Genomic DNA, 13,501 nt, shown 5'->3' with positions numbered 1-13,501 from the left:
CTTGGTCTTTGAGCTCAGCCTTGAGCTGACTCCGACTGCTCTCCAGCTGCTGGACCTTCTCCTCCAGAAGGAGAGAGTTGATCTCTGCGATGGCGTTAAGCAGAGCCTCCCTGGGCCCCTCCACTGTTTTCTGCTGCTGGAAATGGGCTGAGCCGAATGCAAAAGGGCTAAACAGCAGAGGTCCACAAGTCTGAAAATGCAAACATGAAATTCATCCACGTTGACCCGACCTATGCATTTATTTCTACTGTTGAATCTTCTTTAATCTAAAGACATGACTCGTTGAAACAGAGAGTAACATGTAACCACAGCCAGCAGCACAAATCCATACATATCCTCTGAAAACCAAAAAGCTTTGAGACCACAGTGTAACTAAAGTGCTCAGCGTTAGTTTGGGGTAAAGGAATAGTTCACACAGAAAGGAAAATTCCCTCATTATCTACTCAACACTATGCCTATGAAGGGGAGGATGAAGTGTTTGAGTTCACAAAACACTTTAGTATTTGAAGTAACTGGTGACCACATCTTTAATGTAAAAGAACAACAGAAAAAAAACTATAACATGCCTCCATACTGCAGGAATAAACCGCTGAATGTGTCCTTGCTGCATGAGACCCATGTGGTTTCATTAAGTCAAGAAAGACCCTTTGGGTTCCAACAGTGTTAATTGATCCCTCATTCCATCACTGCACATCAGAGCAACATGAAAAGAGATTCACATAAATGAGCATTTCAGATGGACTGAGCACAAATTAACAACTCATCTTCTCTCCTCAGCTTTGGCAGCACAAACAATCACTTTCACATTTGTTTTATCTGAATCAAATGTTTGTAATAGTTTGTTCATCATCAAACAAAAATATACTCTGAATATTGAATGAAAGAGTGCAAAAAACGCAACACACACATGGTATTCTACTGTACGGTAGTGATTACCAAAAAAAAGTTTGTGTTAAATACACCAGTGCACTGGTACAATGTGCACAGCAGTTGAATTACACTCTTACACTCCAGTTGTTAAATTTCTGGCCAAAAAATCCGTCCTCACACCAGGCTTAAATAAAAGTGTAAACTGTTTTTATTTTTTAGATATAGTCATAATAACAGCATCTTTCTCAAAGTGAGTTCTGACCTCTGACCCTGCTGGAGGTAGAAAAGAAGAAAGAGCCTCCAGCTTCAATGTGATTACGTTTAACGTGCATGATCACCAATATTAATAATTTACTCAGCTTCTCATTTACATTGCTTCTCTGAGCACTGATCAGAAACATCCTGTGTCGTCTTCACTACCACACACATTGGAAATACATCTATCGGTCAGTTGACCTGCAGCTGGTTGATGAACAAAGAGGGAACAAGACTCCAGCTGTGGACTTTGGATCTTTGGGATCACTGCAACAACATATTCACCATCAAGTTCCTCTCCACTGTTGAGTTTCATACAGACTGCTCCAAATCCAATACCCAAAAAACTGAGTGATGCTTTACATTTTGACCAATAGATGTCACTGTAGGACTATGTTGAGTACATACATAATGCAGCGTTCTATTCATACAGATATGCAAATTTTATTTAGAGAATTTGTTCATTTTAAATGCTCTTACATTTTATTTCAATTGTTTTGTCTATTAGCACACTTGTGCAACTTTACCATGTGATAGTTTGTATCACGTATAGCTGAAGTTTCTATGAAGTAACTCTGTTATAATGTGGTGCCAAAGATTTTTCACTTGATTTAAGTGAAAGGGATCTATTGGCAGAGATTGAATATAAAATAATCCTACTGATGTATTCACGAGTGTGTTTCATCTAAATTGTATGAATTGTTGTTGTCTTTACCCTAGAATGGGCCCTTTATATTTAAATACTTTATTTATTTATTTTGGGAGCAGGATAATACATTGTTAACAATTACTCATGTTTATGAAAACATAGTTTGGAGACGAAGTGGTAAAAATGGACACTTTGCACATACATGAGTTGAAAAAGCAAGAAAACAATTATCCAATGTAAGCATTGAAACCTTTTTTTTTTTTTTGCTGTGTCCAAAACACATGCATATCCTAAGAGCACATGTTTCACACTTTAAATGTGGATTATCAGACAAAATGACCAATATGTTCCATTGTATAAATTACAGTGCAGCTATTCCAACACAATTTACGTCACATGGTTCTACGTTAGCGTGTTGTGTAAAAACCTGACAAGAACAACAGTGTACTGAAGCTGAGGCGGGAGAACTAATTGGCAGCCAAAGCGTGTCAGAGACGGCCTTCAGTGGAACAGTCTCCTGATTAGCAGGTCTCATATAATGCAGCAGAGAAGCTGGCAATGTGATCCGCCTCTCCACTGTTCTGCTTATAAGCTGCTCTGGCCCACACTCATGGCTTGATGAGGGCAGCAGTATAGTAGGAGCTGGAATGTCTCCAGACACAGCTGGTATTGTATAGGCAGAAACAGGCAGACAACCATGAAAAACAGGAAGTAGATAGTGGGGGGAGGGTCAGCGCTCTGATCCCCTGCATGTGGCCCTGCGATGGAAGTGATTCAGAGGCCTCCTCCTCCTCTGCCACGACAGACACTGTGTCAGGGATCATCAGTCATAACTCATCATGCTTGTCCTCGTGTTGGCCTCTTGACTAAACCTTCCCATTGTTTAATGTCATTGTTTGCAGACCACAGATTAGTTCCATTTAATTGCCCCTTTTATTTGAATGAATAAGATATGAATGCACAATACCTCCCTGAGAAAAGGGCACGCCTTCAGAGCATGCATTCATCACTATTGTGGGATTTGTTTTTGTGGGGTCAGCAGTTGGCTAATCAATGGTTAAAGCCGACTCAGGTTTATTGTTACTGAGCTTATTAGGCCTTGTTGCCATCGGGGCAAGTCTCCGCCCTCTTTCACATTTAAAATACTGTGTGAAGGCAGGTAATGGGCACTTCCCTCCTGAGACGGCAACACATTCCTCACAAGGCTGAGTGGACAAAAACAACCCTTAATGTTATTTTTAGAAAGACATTGGACACTGTGTTTCTACTGTATGTCACAGTTAATGTATCATCATTAAATATTCATAACAAGTGTCTCAGCAGGCTCATGTACATCATCAGCTGTGGTAGCGTAACACAAGTTTTCATTTGTTATCTTTGTGAGAAAACCATTTGATTTCTGTGTAGCATCAAGTTCATCTTTGTTATTGACTTCCTTTTCAATTGTCTTGTCAATAAACACTGATAACATACAGATCGCTTCCTCTCAAGTGGTTGCACTAAAGGCCCAGACAGTTGCCGAACTGTAGTATCAGGCCTTAATGTCCGTGTTGATTCATGCTGTGAGTTCTGGTGGTGCCGCAGCCCCTCTAACACAAACTGGTGTAATCTGGTTTTACCCATACTGCTCCATATGGGAAGGCCACCATCCGCTGGGCGGGAGAAATCCACTTAGTGAGAGAGAGAGAGAGACTCGGCTTTTCCTTACGTGCAGCTGATCCATTCACAGTCATCTTTGTGACCTCTCCAACGACTGATTGTCTGGAGAGGTGACACTGTGGTGAAATACAAGTGTGGCTCTGCACGCCACAGTTGCTCGGCCTCACCTGTTCCTGGTCCACAAGACGTAAAACCAGCAGCTACTGACAAGTGGCAATTGTGTGTGTGTGTGTGTGTGTGTGTACAAGTGGGAGTGTAGAAGACACTGCAGATGAACAAGTTGCCGTCCATCAAAGAGGCTTTGGATGAGGTCACCTTTACCCTCATCCTGTCACCTTCCCCTGGGGATTATGCCAATGTCTCTGTCCAGTTACCTCTGAGGCAGCTCACCGCTCCTTTTATTCTTTCTTTTAAGAACTCAATTACTTCTGCCACAACAACAAAAATCCACAATGAACAGGAGGTTCATTACCTCTCCATGTGGGTCGAAACAGTCTTTTCTCAGAGAATTAGTAGGCGGAGCAACAGTCCCCTCTGCACTGTGACGACTCATGTGGGAGGACGAGTGAAAAATGGAGGGAACCGCAGCAGCAGCAACAGGCAGCAGCTGTGATGGAAGGGTTCCTCCATGCTTAACACAACAACAGCATTGTTATCCGACACCTACTTAATGGCTTTTACCCTCTTTCTGCCCTTCCGTCATTTTTGCCCTCCTCGGTCATACACATACATCTACATGTAGAAATATAGAGTCACACCACAGTTTAGCATGTCGTTTAGAACCCCCCATGATCATGTAATCATGTTTTTGCTGCAGTCGATCATGTGTTTATCTAAGCAACCTCCCTGCAGTGTCCTTTCATTTAGAAAAGTTTTTGCCACAAAGGAAAAACAGAGTAGGCAGTCTCCAAAGAAAGCAAAAAAAAACAGTCTCTAAAGTGAAAGCAGATCACTATGTTGCTACTGTGTTACAATCCAGATTAACTCCTGTTAAAAAAAGAACATCTATGGGTCAATATACAGCACTATATAATCAGTGGTGGAGGAAGTAATCAGACTGACTTTACTTATGAGTAAAAGTACTTTTACATACTGTTGAGTAGTTTGATCTTTAAGATTGAATCATATTTTACACATAAAATATTTTACTACATAAAACAGGTAACACTTTTTCATAAGTATACATATGACCAATGGTTTACAACACATTGTAATGTCCTTGAATGTAATAATAGTGAAATTATTTTGTAAGAGTTTATTATATGATAGGTCCTATGAGAGCACATTTTGTTTTATTGAAGCATCATACTTCCATCTCACTTGTAGTAATTCATCTTCTTCATTCCTCTTAGTTGCTTTTTAGCAGCACACATATTATAGTTGGATTCTTATTTTAGAATATCAGCTGTCTACTTGTTTAAATCTGTTATGCTGGACACAGCGTAGACAAAACATGAAAAAACCATAAAAGAGACTCACAAAATACCTGTGACACAGTAACACTGCCTTGTGAATTGAATGTGAAGGCCCAACTGATTAGAACATATCTATATCATGAAGCAGCTCCTCACATCATATAATATATGATACACCAGGGCCTACATCTATATCTGCATCACTGACCACATTTGTGTTGTGAAAGAAAGGTCATAATTTCGGACATCATGTAAAAATGTGAAGGACAGGACTCCAGCACTGTATTTCCCCTGCAGCTCTTAACTAGAAACTGTGTATCTCAATACTCTTCTGGATGTATTTGCTCCTCAGCTCAGAAGAATCTTGTAGAACTGGTTACTTTTACTACCGAGTGTGATTCGTTTGCAAACTGTTGACGCTGCTTAAGAGCTGTTTGTTTTAAGTGGCAACAAGAGATACAGGTACCTAATTTATGCATCGCACCCCCCTGTCCCTTGTTGATGAATGGGGCAGTGGGGTGAAGTAAAGTTCTGTTGTCATTACCATTATAATACGAGCAAGCATCAGCATAGACTTGGTCTAATTGTTAACACCTCTCTGCCCGCAGGCATCAGGCATCAGGCACAAAGCTTTTGTTTGGACAAAGTGGGTGAATCTACAGGGTGTCACACGGGGGGAGGGACTGATTGTCTCTACTGCAAACTTGCAACACACTTTTAGAAAATATAAGTACCTTTATACAGTATTTATTGACTATTGTAACGTGCAGTCTGGGTCATATAGTTTCATCTTGTATATTGTTGGTTTACCTGTGACATAGTGTGATATTTTGCTACTGTGGCCATGCAGGAAAAGAAAATTAGAAACTCAGATGCATGAGCACAGCACCAACATATGAGCACCTCTATGAATCTTTCACTGTAATTGGAATTCACTATGACATCAAAGGTTATAACTCTTATTAAATGAAAATAAGTGTGTGTGTGTGTGTGTGTTTCCGACAATAAAATAATCACTAGGAGCAGAAATGCTTTTTGGGCCCTTGTTCACTGTTTGATCAAATCAACAACAGCAAATGGGTTGCAATTTATTTTTGGAAAGATGAATCAGCATCAGCATTACACAATGTACCTGGATTACTTACCAAGAGGAAAAGCCTCAAAAGTCTTATCAAAACATCAGATCTCCATGTTTTTTGCAACATTTGTTAGTAGCAAGGTGTCACAGATGAGTTGGGAGGGCTCCCCAAACAAAATCATATTTGGTGTGTTCGCAGGCGGTTGTTGAATGCAATCCTGCAGGAAATACCACTGCACTGTGAAGTCAGGTCTGTAATGCTGTTCACACCAGATAAAGGAGCCTGCAAGTTCTAGTAGCAGCAGAGCGGTTCACAGACGCCTTCAAAGAAACTGACCTCAAGACATAGAGTGATATACTGCATTCAAATATCAAACAATACAGATTATAATTTTTTTAGAAAATTACAAAAAATACATTGAATCTATAAGACAATAATGACCTGTCTGTGGTGACTCAAAGCCATTTGTACTGTTATGTTGTTTTTTTTATACAGTGCTCAGCCAAAATCACACAGGATTATTATAAAACTTTTGGTACAGAACCTCTCCACTACTAAAATGCAATTAAGCCTAAAACTACCACAAATCATTTCTATTATAACATTATAATGACACATGGTTTGATTTAAAGGGATTTTCTTCAGCTTGTTTTTTTTACATTTGATGTTCAGTCAATTAGGCTTGACTTGGCTCACTGCTATAATGTCAAATACAAACCTGGGTGAAAATAACAAATATGCAACTTTAATTCTTGTCTTGCAAAATAAACAGTATGTTGCCACAAGAGTGTTGCAGCCATTCAAGTCAGTTCCCGCTATTGGTGTGTGTCAGTTACACATACAGCATAATTCCATGTTTTTATCCATGATGTTGTTTTATGTTGAGCCGCACTTTTTGCAGAAAAGTGCTCTTTAAAAGCAAAATAGATTCAAAAACATGAATATTTCATGTTTTCTGTGCAGTTTACCTCCATACACCACAAAATGCTCAGTTTTATTTGTGCTTAAGGACAGAGGAGGGATAAGACGATCACTGGTTCTGTCCACTCGGGGGAAATGAATGAAATGTCTTCCAACACAAGGCTGCTGCAGCTCTCTCCACTGCAGTCGCGTTCAGCGCTGCACGCTCACAAATGGCGCAAAACCGACGGTGACAACACCGGGGCCGCGGTTGCACAAGAAGCACAGACACGCTAAGAGCTGCAACCACAAGTATCCTGTCGCCATTTTCCCGAGCTGAACTACAATAGAGCCGGGCTGCAGAACACACCCCTCTCTCTCTCTCCATCCTGCCCCTGACGTACACGCCACATTGTCTTTTCCCTGCAGCGCCGAGGACGCACCGCGGCTTTGTTTCTGAAGCTGCGCTTGTTTCAGTCACGGTGCGACACGTTGCAGGGAAATAAAAGCATTAACAGGCGAGGTGAGCGGGACGACTCCATGACAATCTCGCCTTGTTGCAGCAGATGGCTGCACAGACAGACAAATGGCTCGCCACGTCGGTTGAGTGACGTGCGACGCGGCCACACAGAGAGGAGGCTGGATTTGAAATCGTCTCGCTGACCAGCGCCTCGTCCAATCGGCGCGCGGCGGGGGCGGGCCAGAGCGCCGTCAGTCACTGAGGGACGATAACGGTTTGAATGGGGAGGGAGAATCCAATCCGGTTTGAGCTAGTTTCTCTTCCAATGGAACATTAAGTCTCAGCGCTGTGTTAGATTGTACTGGCACAGCTTTATCCAGAATATACCACTGTGTGTTCCAGTCTGTAAGCTTTTCAAAACACCACACACTAACCAACCATGCCTAAAAGGAGACAAGTGAGTACACCGATATATCTTTCATGCATTCAGTAATAATCCAGGCTTTATACCACACAAGTGCAGCAGTGCTCTTGTTGCGATCGGAGTTGTTGAGATGTGGGTACAAATGTCGGTTTTGTGTAGCTGGTGTTTATCAACAGTGGAGCACGGTGCAGCTCGGTTTAAAGAGGATCTACCGTCTGTGTGGATTTCCTCCTCAAACTCGGGTCTCGGTTCTTATCGCTCGTGTGCAGATTATTTTTTTTTCCTGTGTCGGGATTTTCCTCGGTGCGGTGCACGGCTGCATGCGTGTTTGTGTACACACGTCTCCTCGCAGCGTGCGGGACAAAGCGGGGGTCGGCTCTCCCGGCGATGGGGGGTCGCCGCTCCGCTGAGAAAGTTGGCGGCGTATCGATCGTTTCGAGCGGCGGGGCGAGTCGTCACGCTGGATGCTAAAGTTTCTCGCGGGGAAAATGGAGGGAAACGAAGGAGCGTGGATCTCGGTAATGGCGAGTTTATTCGGTGGAAGTTGGAGCGGCGGTGTTACGGGTGTTATTTATTGGTCCTGTGTGTTCGTGTGCAGCAGATCCACATTAAACACGACGTTCTCAGCCACTCGTTCTCTAACCTATCGTGCATATGTGCTTTGTTTGTGACTGCGCGGCTTCCGTCGCTGTGAGCTGTCTCCGTCGTGTCAGCTGCCCCCTGTCTCTCTGAGTATTGTCAGGTTATGCAATGGCCTCCGTCAGCGCAGCTCCTGTTGCTGGGGGCTGTGGTAGATTCTGCTGCCTCCACACCGACACTCGGTTTCAAACTAATGGCGGGAAGGCTGCCTGCACGGCTCGGTTTTCTCCGCTCGCTGGCGATCCTCATTCATTACAAGAGAATGGAGGCGGAGCCCGCCCCCTCCTCCTCCTCCTCCTGCTCCGGCGGAGTGTTACTGTAGGGAAGTGACTTACAGGAGCAGGAGGAGCACGAGCATCACGATGCCGCTCAAACTACATGATTCTGTTCGTACGTCCACGGACTCTCTTCCATACACGTGCGATCGCTTGTTATGCAGATGAGATTTGAGAACATACATTCTGAACGTGCTGCCACGGGCTTATTCTCAGAAAGGAAACGCCCACTTTTGAATTACATAACAAACAGTTGAAGCCCTCCCCCCAAAGAATCCATTAAATCACTAACCTGATTTTCTCTTTTTTTTCCAAAGGCAACATCTGCAGGTGATTTAGTGGTGAGTAATAAACACATTAACACACGTTTCATTTCTTTTAGATTTCTTCTAGTTTGATTCACCCTCAATATAAAGGATATAATTCACCCACCAGGGGTCAGTAAAGCCCCATAAAGTGAGAGCTGTTGGCTGATACTGTCTGTTGGAGTTAATCCCTCTGTTATCTCTTGTGTCATTCTGCAGGCCAAAAGGAGATCTCCCAGGTTGGTAGAGGTAAGCATCCATAAAAAGCAGTCTCAAAAAATATGCATGTTTTCAGAATGTCTTAAGCGCTTACATGAATGTTACTCTCCCCTACAGAGACCTGGATCTGCAAAGCCAGAGTCCAAACCAAAGCCAAAGGTGGGACCTCGCGTTGATTTCTTCTAAATCTACTCATTTCTTACTCTCTGGATTGATGATTCTGTTAAACATAATAATAAACATTAAAAAAATGTGTTTGCAGAAGGCACCTGCTAAGCCTAAGAAAGCCAAGGAGGTGGAGAAGGCCAAGCCTGAGGAGAAAGCACCAGAAGCCCCTGCTGAGAATGGCGAAGCCAAAGCTGAGGAAGAGGCAAGTGTTACGTTGTCAAATATAATTGTGCATCATAAAGTTAATATATCCCACGTGGTGTGAAAGTGACACTGTTAACTTTTGTCTTACAGGCACCAGCTACAGACGCAGCTGAAGAAAAAAATGACGCAGAATAACATTTCTCAAAACACGTCTTTTACCAGTGCTCCCTGTACCTCTTTTCTTGTACAATTCAGGGGAATATTTTTATCAACTATTTTCTAAATGCAGGTTTTTTAGTAGTTTGATTGTAGAGAACACTTTTTTTTAATGAAAAAAAAGTCAATTTGGAGACGGGAATTTCATCACATCCCACAATTTTGCATTGCCATGAATATTGCGGTCATTGTTGTTGCTGTCAGTGGGTTTCATTTCAGTTTTAAATGTGAAGGCAGGGAGGGTGCAGGACAGGTTACCATGTCAACACGCAAGCACGATGTTCACCAGGAGCTGGGGCAACATCAGGAAGAACTTGTCTGCGTGGATTACATTCCATATGCTTTATAAGGGACAGCGTATGTAATCTGTGCTGGGGTGGGGATGGACAAAGTCACAGGGCAACTTGTTTTATTGTTTATAACGAAGAACTGTTTTAGAATGTTTGTAAGCTTTGTTCCTATATGTTAACTCTTGTAATCATGCAGTTTTTCTTAACGAACCTGATCAATAAACCTAAAATTCCTAGTACTGGAGCTCTCCTTATCAGAACTGTGCATCGCGTGTGTTGGTTGTGTCTCTGTCCTGTGATAGCATCGCAATAAATTTGTATAGCTGCTGTGAAAAGGGTTTCTGATCTTTCTATATGCAGTGTGTAATGGTACATTGTAAGGATGGTAAAAATGGAATTTGTTTTCTTAGCAAAGCTAATGAGATGTGTAACCATAAAAAAACACTGTTGAGACTGGATTTTTAGGCCAGCAGTCAAACTGTACATTTATTTGAGATGTCAAATGCATACCAGCAGTAGCAATATTCATGTGGGTTTTAGGTATCTGTATCAAGTACAAGTGTGCAGTTTCTTTTTATCTGTTTATAGATGTACCTGTGTAATGATTGTTATCAACAAACCAATAAAACTCAGTTGGTAGTTGTTACGCTGTTTCATTCTGGAATGTCACTGAATTGGGTTTCTGATACAAGACTGGAAATGTACAAGTAAAAAAAATAAGGCTCTGTTATAAACTCAAGCAGATAACATTAAATTCAATCATAAAGTTATGAAAGCATGCCAGATACACTAGTACTCAGAATCCAAGATCACAGTAGAGCAGTGTAACAAGAATAAGGAGGTGGGAATCAAATATTCAGAAAAATGAAGTGCTGCAACCATATCTATGACACAGACATATAACCCTAACCTTAATTGATTTTTACACACAAACTCAAGACTGGTTCGATTTAGTTTAATAAGTCCAGTCTGTGATTTAACATGTCAATAACAGAGAAACATCTATGATGAATCATGCCTGTTAAATAGCCCACTGTTATAGTGACAGTGCTCTCTTCAGCACCATGGACAGCTTCACACAGACCTGCAGGTTGTTGTTGTTGTCTTCTCCCATCGATCGTCGTCTCAATCTCATCACTACTCATTACATCACATTACATTACATGGAGCTTCCTTGTTAGTAAACAGACCTGTGACGTCGTACGTCCTTGATGCACTTCCGATCGGCAGCACGTTCTCTTCCGCACCCACGGCTCCTCGTCCTACCTACACGAGCTGTGATTGGTCGAGAGGACACGTGAGGAGAAAGGTACATGGGAGATTCACCTGAGCAGCTTTAGTCCAATCTTCTGTCAAATGTGTCACCGTGTAACCTCCCAGGATTACATATTAAGACATACACTCAGTTGTTTACAGGGAATGGTTAAACCGTGTAAGAGCATTGACTTTCCCCATAATGTAGGCATGTACACTTCTGCATCTAAACTGGTCTCATGTGACAAATACAAGCAGCCCACTGTACTTAAGACTACTATAAAGCTGCTTTTCATTGAATATTTCCATTTATGCTTTATCTTACATTGTTCTAGCCTATTGCCTATGCTTTTTAATTATTATTTTAGATATAAACACTATAGTTAAAGATGGTTATTAGACCATCAACTATCTCAGACAATACCACTATCATTGCAATTGTAAATGCATTTCTTTTGTAAAAATACTTATACATCGATAAACCTCTCCTTTTCTGTAAGGCCCTGTCTCTTCTCAACAGTGTTACAAATATTGCTATTTTGTTAGTATATGTAGAGGGGAACCTACATTCCTTGGGCAAGGTACTAAACCCCAAATTGCCCCTGTGTCGATAGTGTTGTGTGATTGAAAAAAAGCTGCCTAGATGACTGTGTGTGAAATGGTGAATGTACTGTAATTTTTTTTTGACTGGAAAAATGCTTAATGAATACAGTTCATTTAACACGGTGGACATTCTACACTTACATCATCCTCAGGGTGTGAAGCACATGCTGTCATCAACATCCTGTGATCCAGGTTACAAGTCATCTCAACAGAAGGACTCTGACAAAGTGTTATCAGTTCACTGCTTCCTGACTGATCAGGAAGTTTGCTTTATATACATCAAGTTACATTCAACAACTTTCTCACAGGGAGAAGTCAAGTGAGTTATTTTGGGGGATCATCTTCTTTAGGACAGAAACACACGGTTTCCTTCCTGGGTGAAGTGAACTTTGTCAAATAGATCAAATTTGTTTGTTAAAAAACCTCAGGAGTGGATGTTGAATCAGCCTCGGTCATCAGCATGTTGACAGTCTTCCTGTCACCGTTGATGGTCTTAGGGTGATCGTAGCAGCACGCTTTGCCGCTCATTGATGCAGGACAATATGATTTTGATGAGGGGAACTCTTTGTGGAGCTGCATCAAGCCCCTCCTCATTGCAGCTGCAGGTTGGTTGGCGGATGTGAGTCCCTGATTAGCTGACAATTGCCCTTCAACTTCAAGAGGTTCAAAGGTGACTTATTTACCAGCAAGTCAACCTTTTTGTCATGAATGCCGGAAATATATTTATTATGTTGATGTGCTCTGCTACACGTGGCATCTATTGAACTTCCCACCTTCCCTGGAGAGGAATCCCTTATTTGTGACTCTGACATTTCTAGGTTTTTTTTATAATAATAAAATTTGATTGGTTGATTGAATGATTTTTTTGTCTCAAACTTTTCTTTAAGTCTGACCTCGTGTTGATTTTTACAGGTCCCCTTGACCTACATTTGTTAAATATTTTTACCTAAATTGTAATAGCTGTATTGATTGAAAGACCCAATAATGTGGTGGGTCCACCAGACCCGCGAACATTGGCTGAGTGACAAAAACATGAACACCACACAAGGGTTAATGACATTTTAAAATGTTTTCAAAGGCTTCACTTGAATTTATTTAAGGGTGAGGACCCCAGGAACATGATTGTAACCACAAGGTTTTGCTCAGGATTTGTCATCAGCCTACAGTTCCTAATTGACCCCCCTCACCAGTCGTAGTAATTTACAGTTGTTTGATTAAGCATTCTTAATGAAACTGATCTTCATCATTCTTAGCACAGCAGAAGTCTTCTCTTGAAAGCATGGTGAAATGAAGCCAAAGGCCTATACGTTGTACAAAAATATCAGTAATGCAGAGACTTGGACCATATTGGATGTCCAAAATATCTCTTTTTAACTGTGTTTCAACAGAGCAAACAGTTTATATCTAACTCATATCCAGAGAAAATAATAGGATTCATGTTGTGATGTGCATGTCTGCCTTTTTTGACACATAATATGATGTAACAAATGGTAAAGACATATCACACCAATCACAATAATGCTGAACTGGTTCATATCTGTATTTTCTGATCCTACGAAGCTTGTTCACGTCTTATCGGGGTAAATCACCATGGTAACTAATGCTGAACGGCTAACCTGCTCTGGGGCAGAGTTAAATTGGAGTTAAGAGATCAAGCAGTATAAAGGCTCCACCCAC

General features: G+C 41.6%; 1 protein-coding gene across 2 annotated transcripts; it reads left to right on the top strand.

The window, feature by feature from the left end:
- The first annotated feature begins 7,178 nt into the window (after positions 1-7,178).
- On the top strand, positions 7,179-10,613 carry hmgn1b (high mobility group nucleosome binding domain 1b). 2 transcript variants are annotated; one of them, XM_020086147.2, is made up of 6 exons: positions 7,179-7,744; positions 8,943-8,966; positions 9,150-9,179; positions 9,267-9,308; positions 9,412-9,519; positions 9,612-10,613. In XM_020086147.2, the coding sequence occupies exons 1-6, from the start codon at positions 7,727-7,729 to the stop codon at positions 9,654-9,656; spliced, it is 267 nt and encodes an 88-aa protein (XP_019941706.1). In that variant the 5' UTR covers positions 7,179-7,726; the 3' UTR covers positions 9,657-10,613. The 2 variants fall into 2 exon arrangements, with proteins under 2 accessions (XP_019941706.1, XP_069366068.1); XM_069509967.1 differs by lacking the exon at positions 7,179-7,744 and adding an exon at positions 8,185-8,229.
- The last annotated feature ends 2,888 nt before the right edge of the window (positions 10,614-13,501 follow it).

This window comes from Paralichthys olivaceus, chromosome 15 (genome assembly GCF_024713975.1).
Source record: "Paralichthys olivaceus isolate ysfri-2021 chromosome 15, ASM2471397v2, whole genome shotgun sequence".
Classification (NCBI taxonomy): Eukaryota; Metazoa; Chordata; class Actinopteri; order Pleuronectiformes; family Paralichthyidae; genus Paralichthys; species Paralichthys olivaceus.
The sequence above is the reverse complement of the archived record's forward strand: the minus strand, read 5'-3'. Positions and strand labels throughout refer to the sequence as shown.

Excerpts from the sequence above, each read along its gene's own strand:
- hmgn1b (XM_069509967.1), top strand. The coding sequence starts at position 8,200 with ATGGAGGGAAACGAAGGAGCGTGGATCTCG. Across the intron at positions 8,230-8,942 it reads ACGAAGGAGCGTGGATCTCG|GCAACATCTGCAGGTGATTT; the intron begins GTAATGGCGAGT and ends TTTTTTCCAAAG. Across the intron at positions 9,180-9,266 it reads GATCTCCCAGGTTGGTAGAG|AGACCTGGATCTGCAAAGCC; the intron begins GTAAGCATCCAT and ends TCTCCCCTACAG.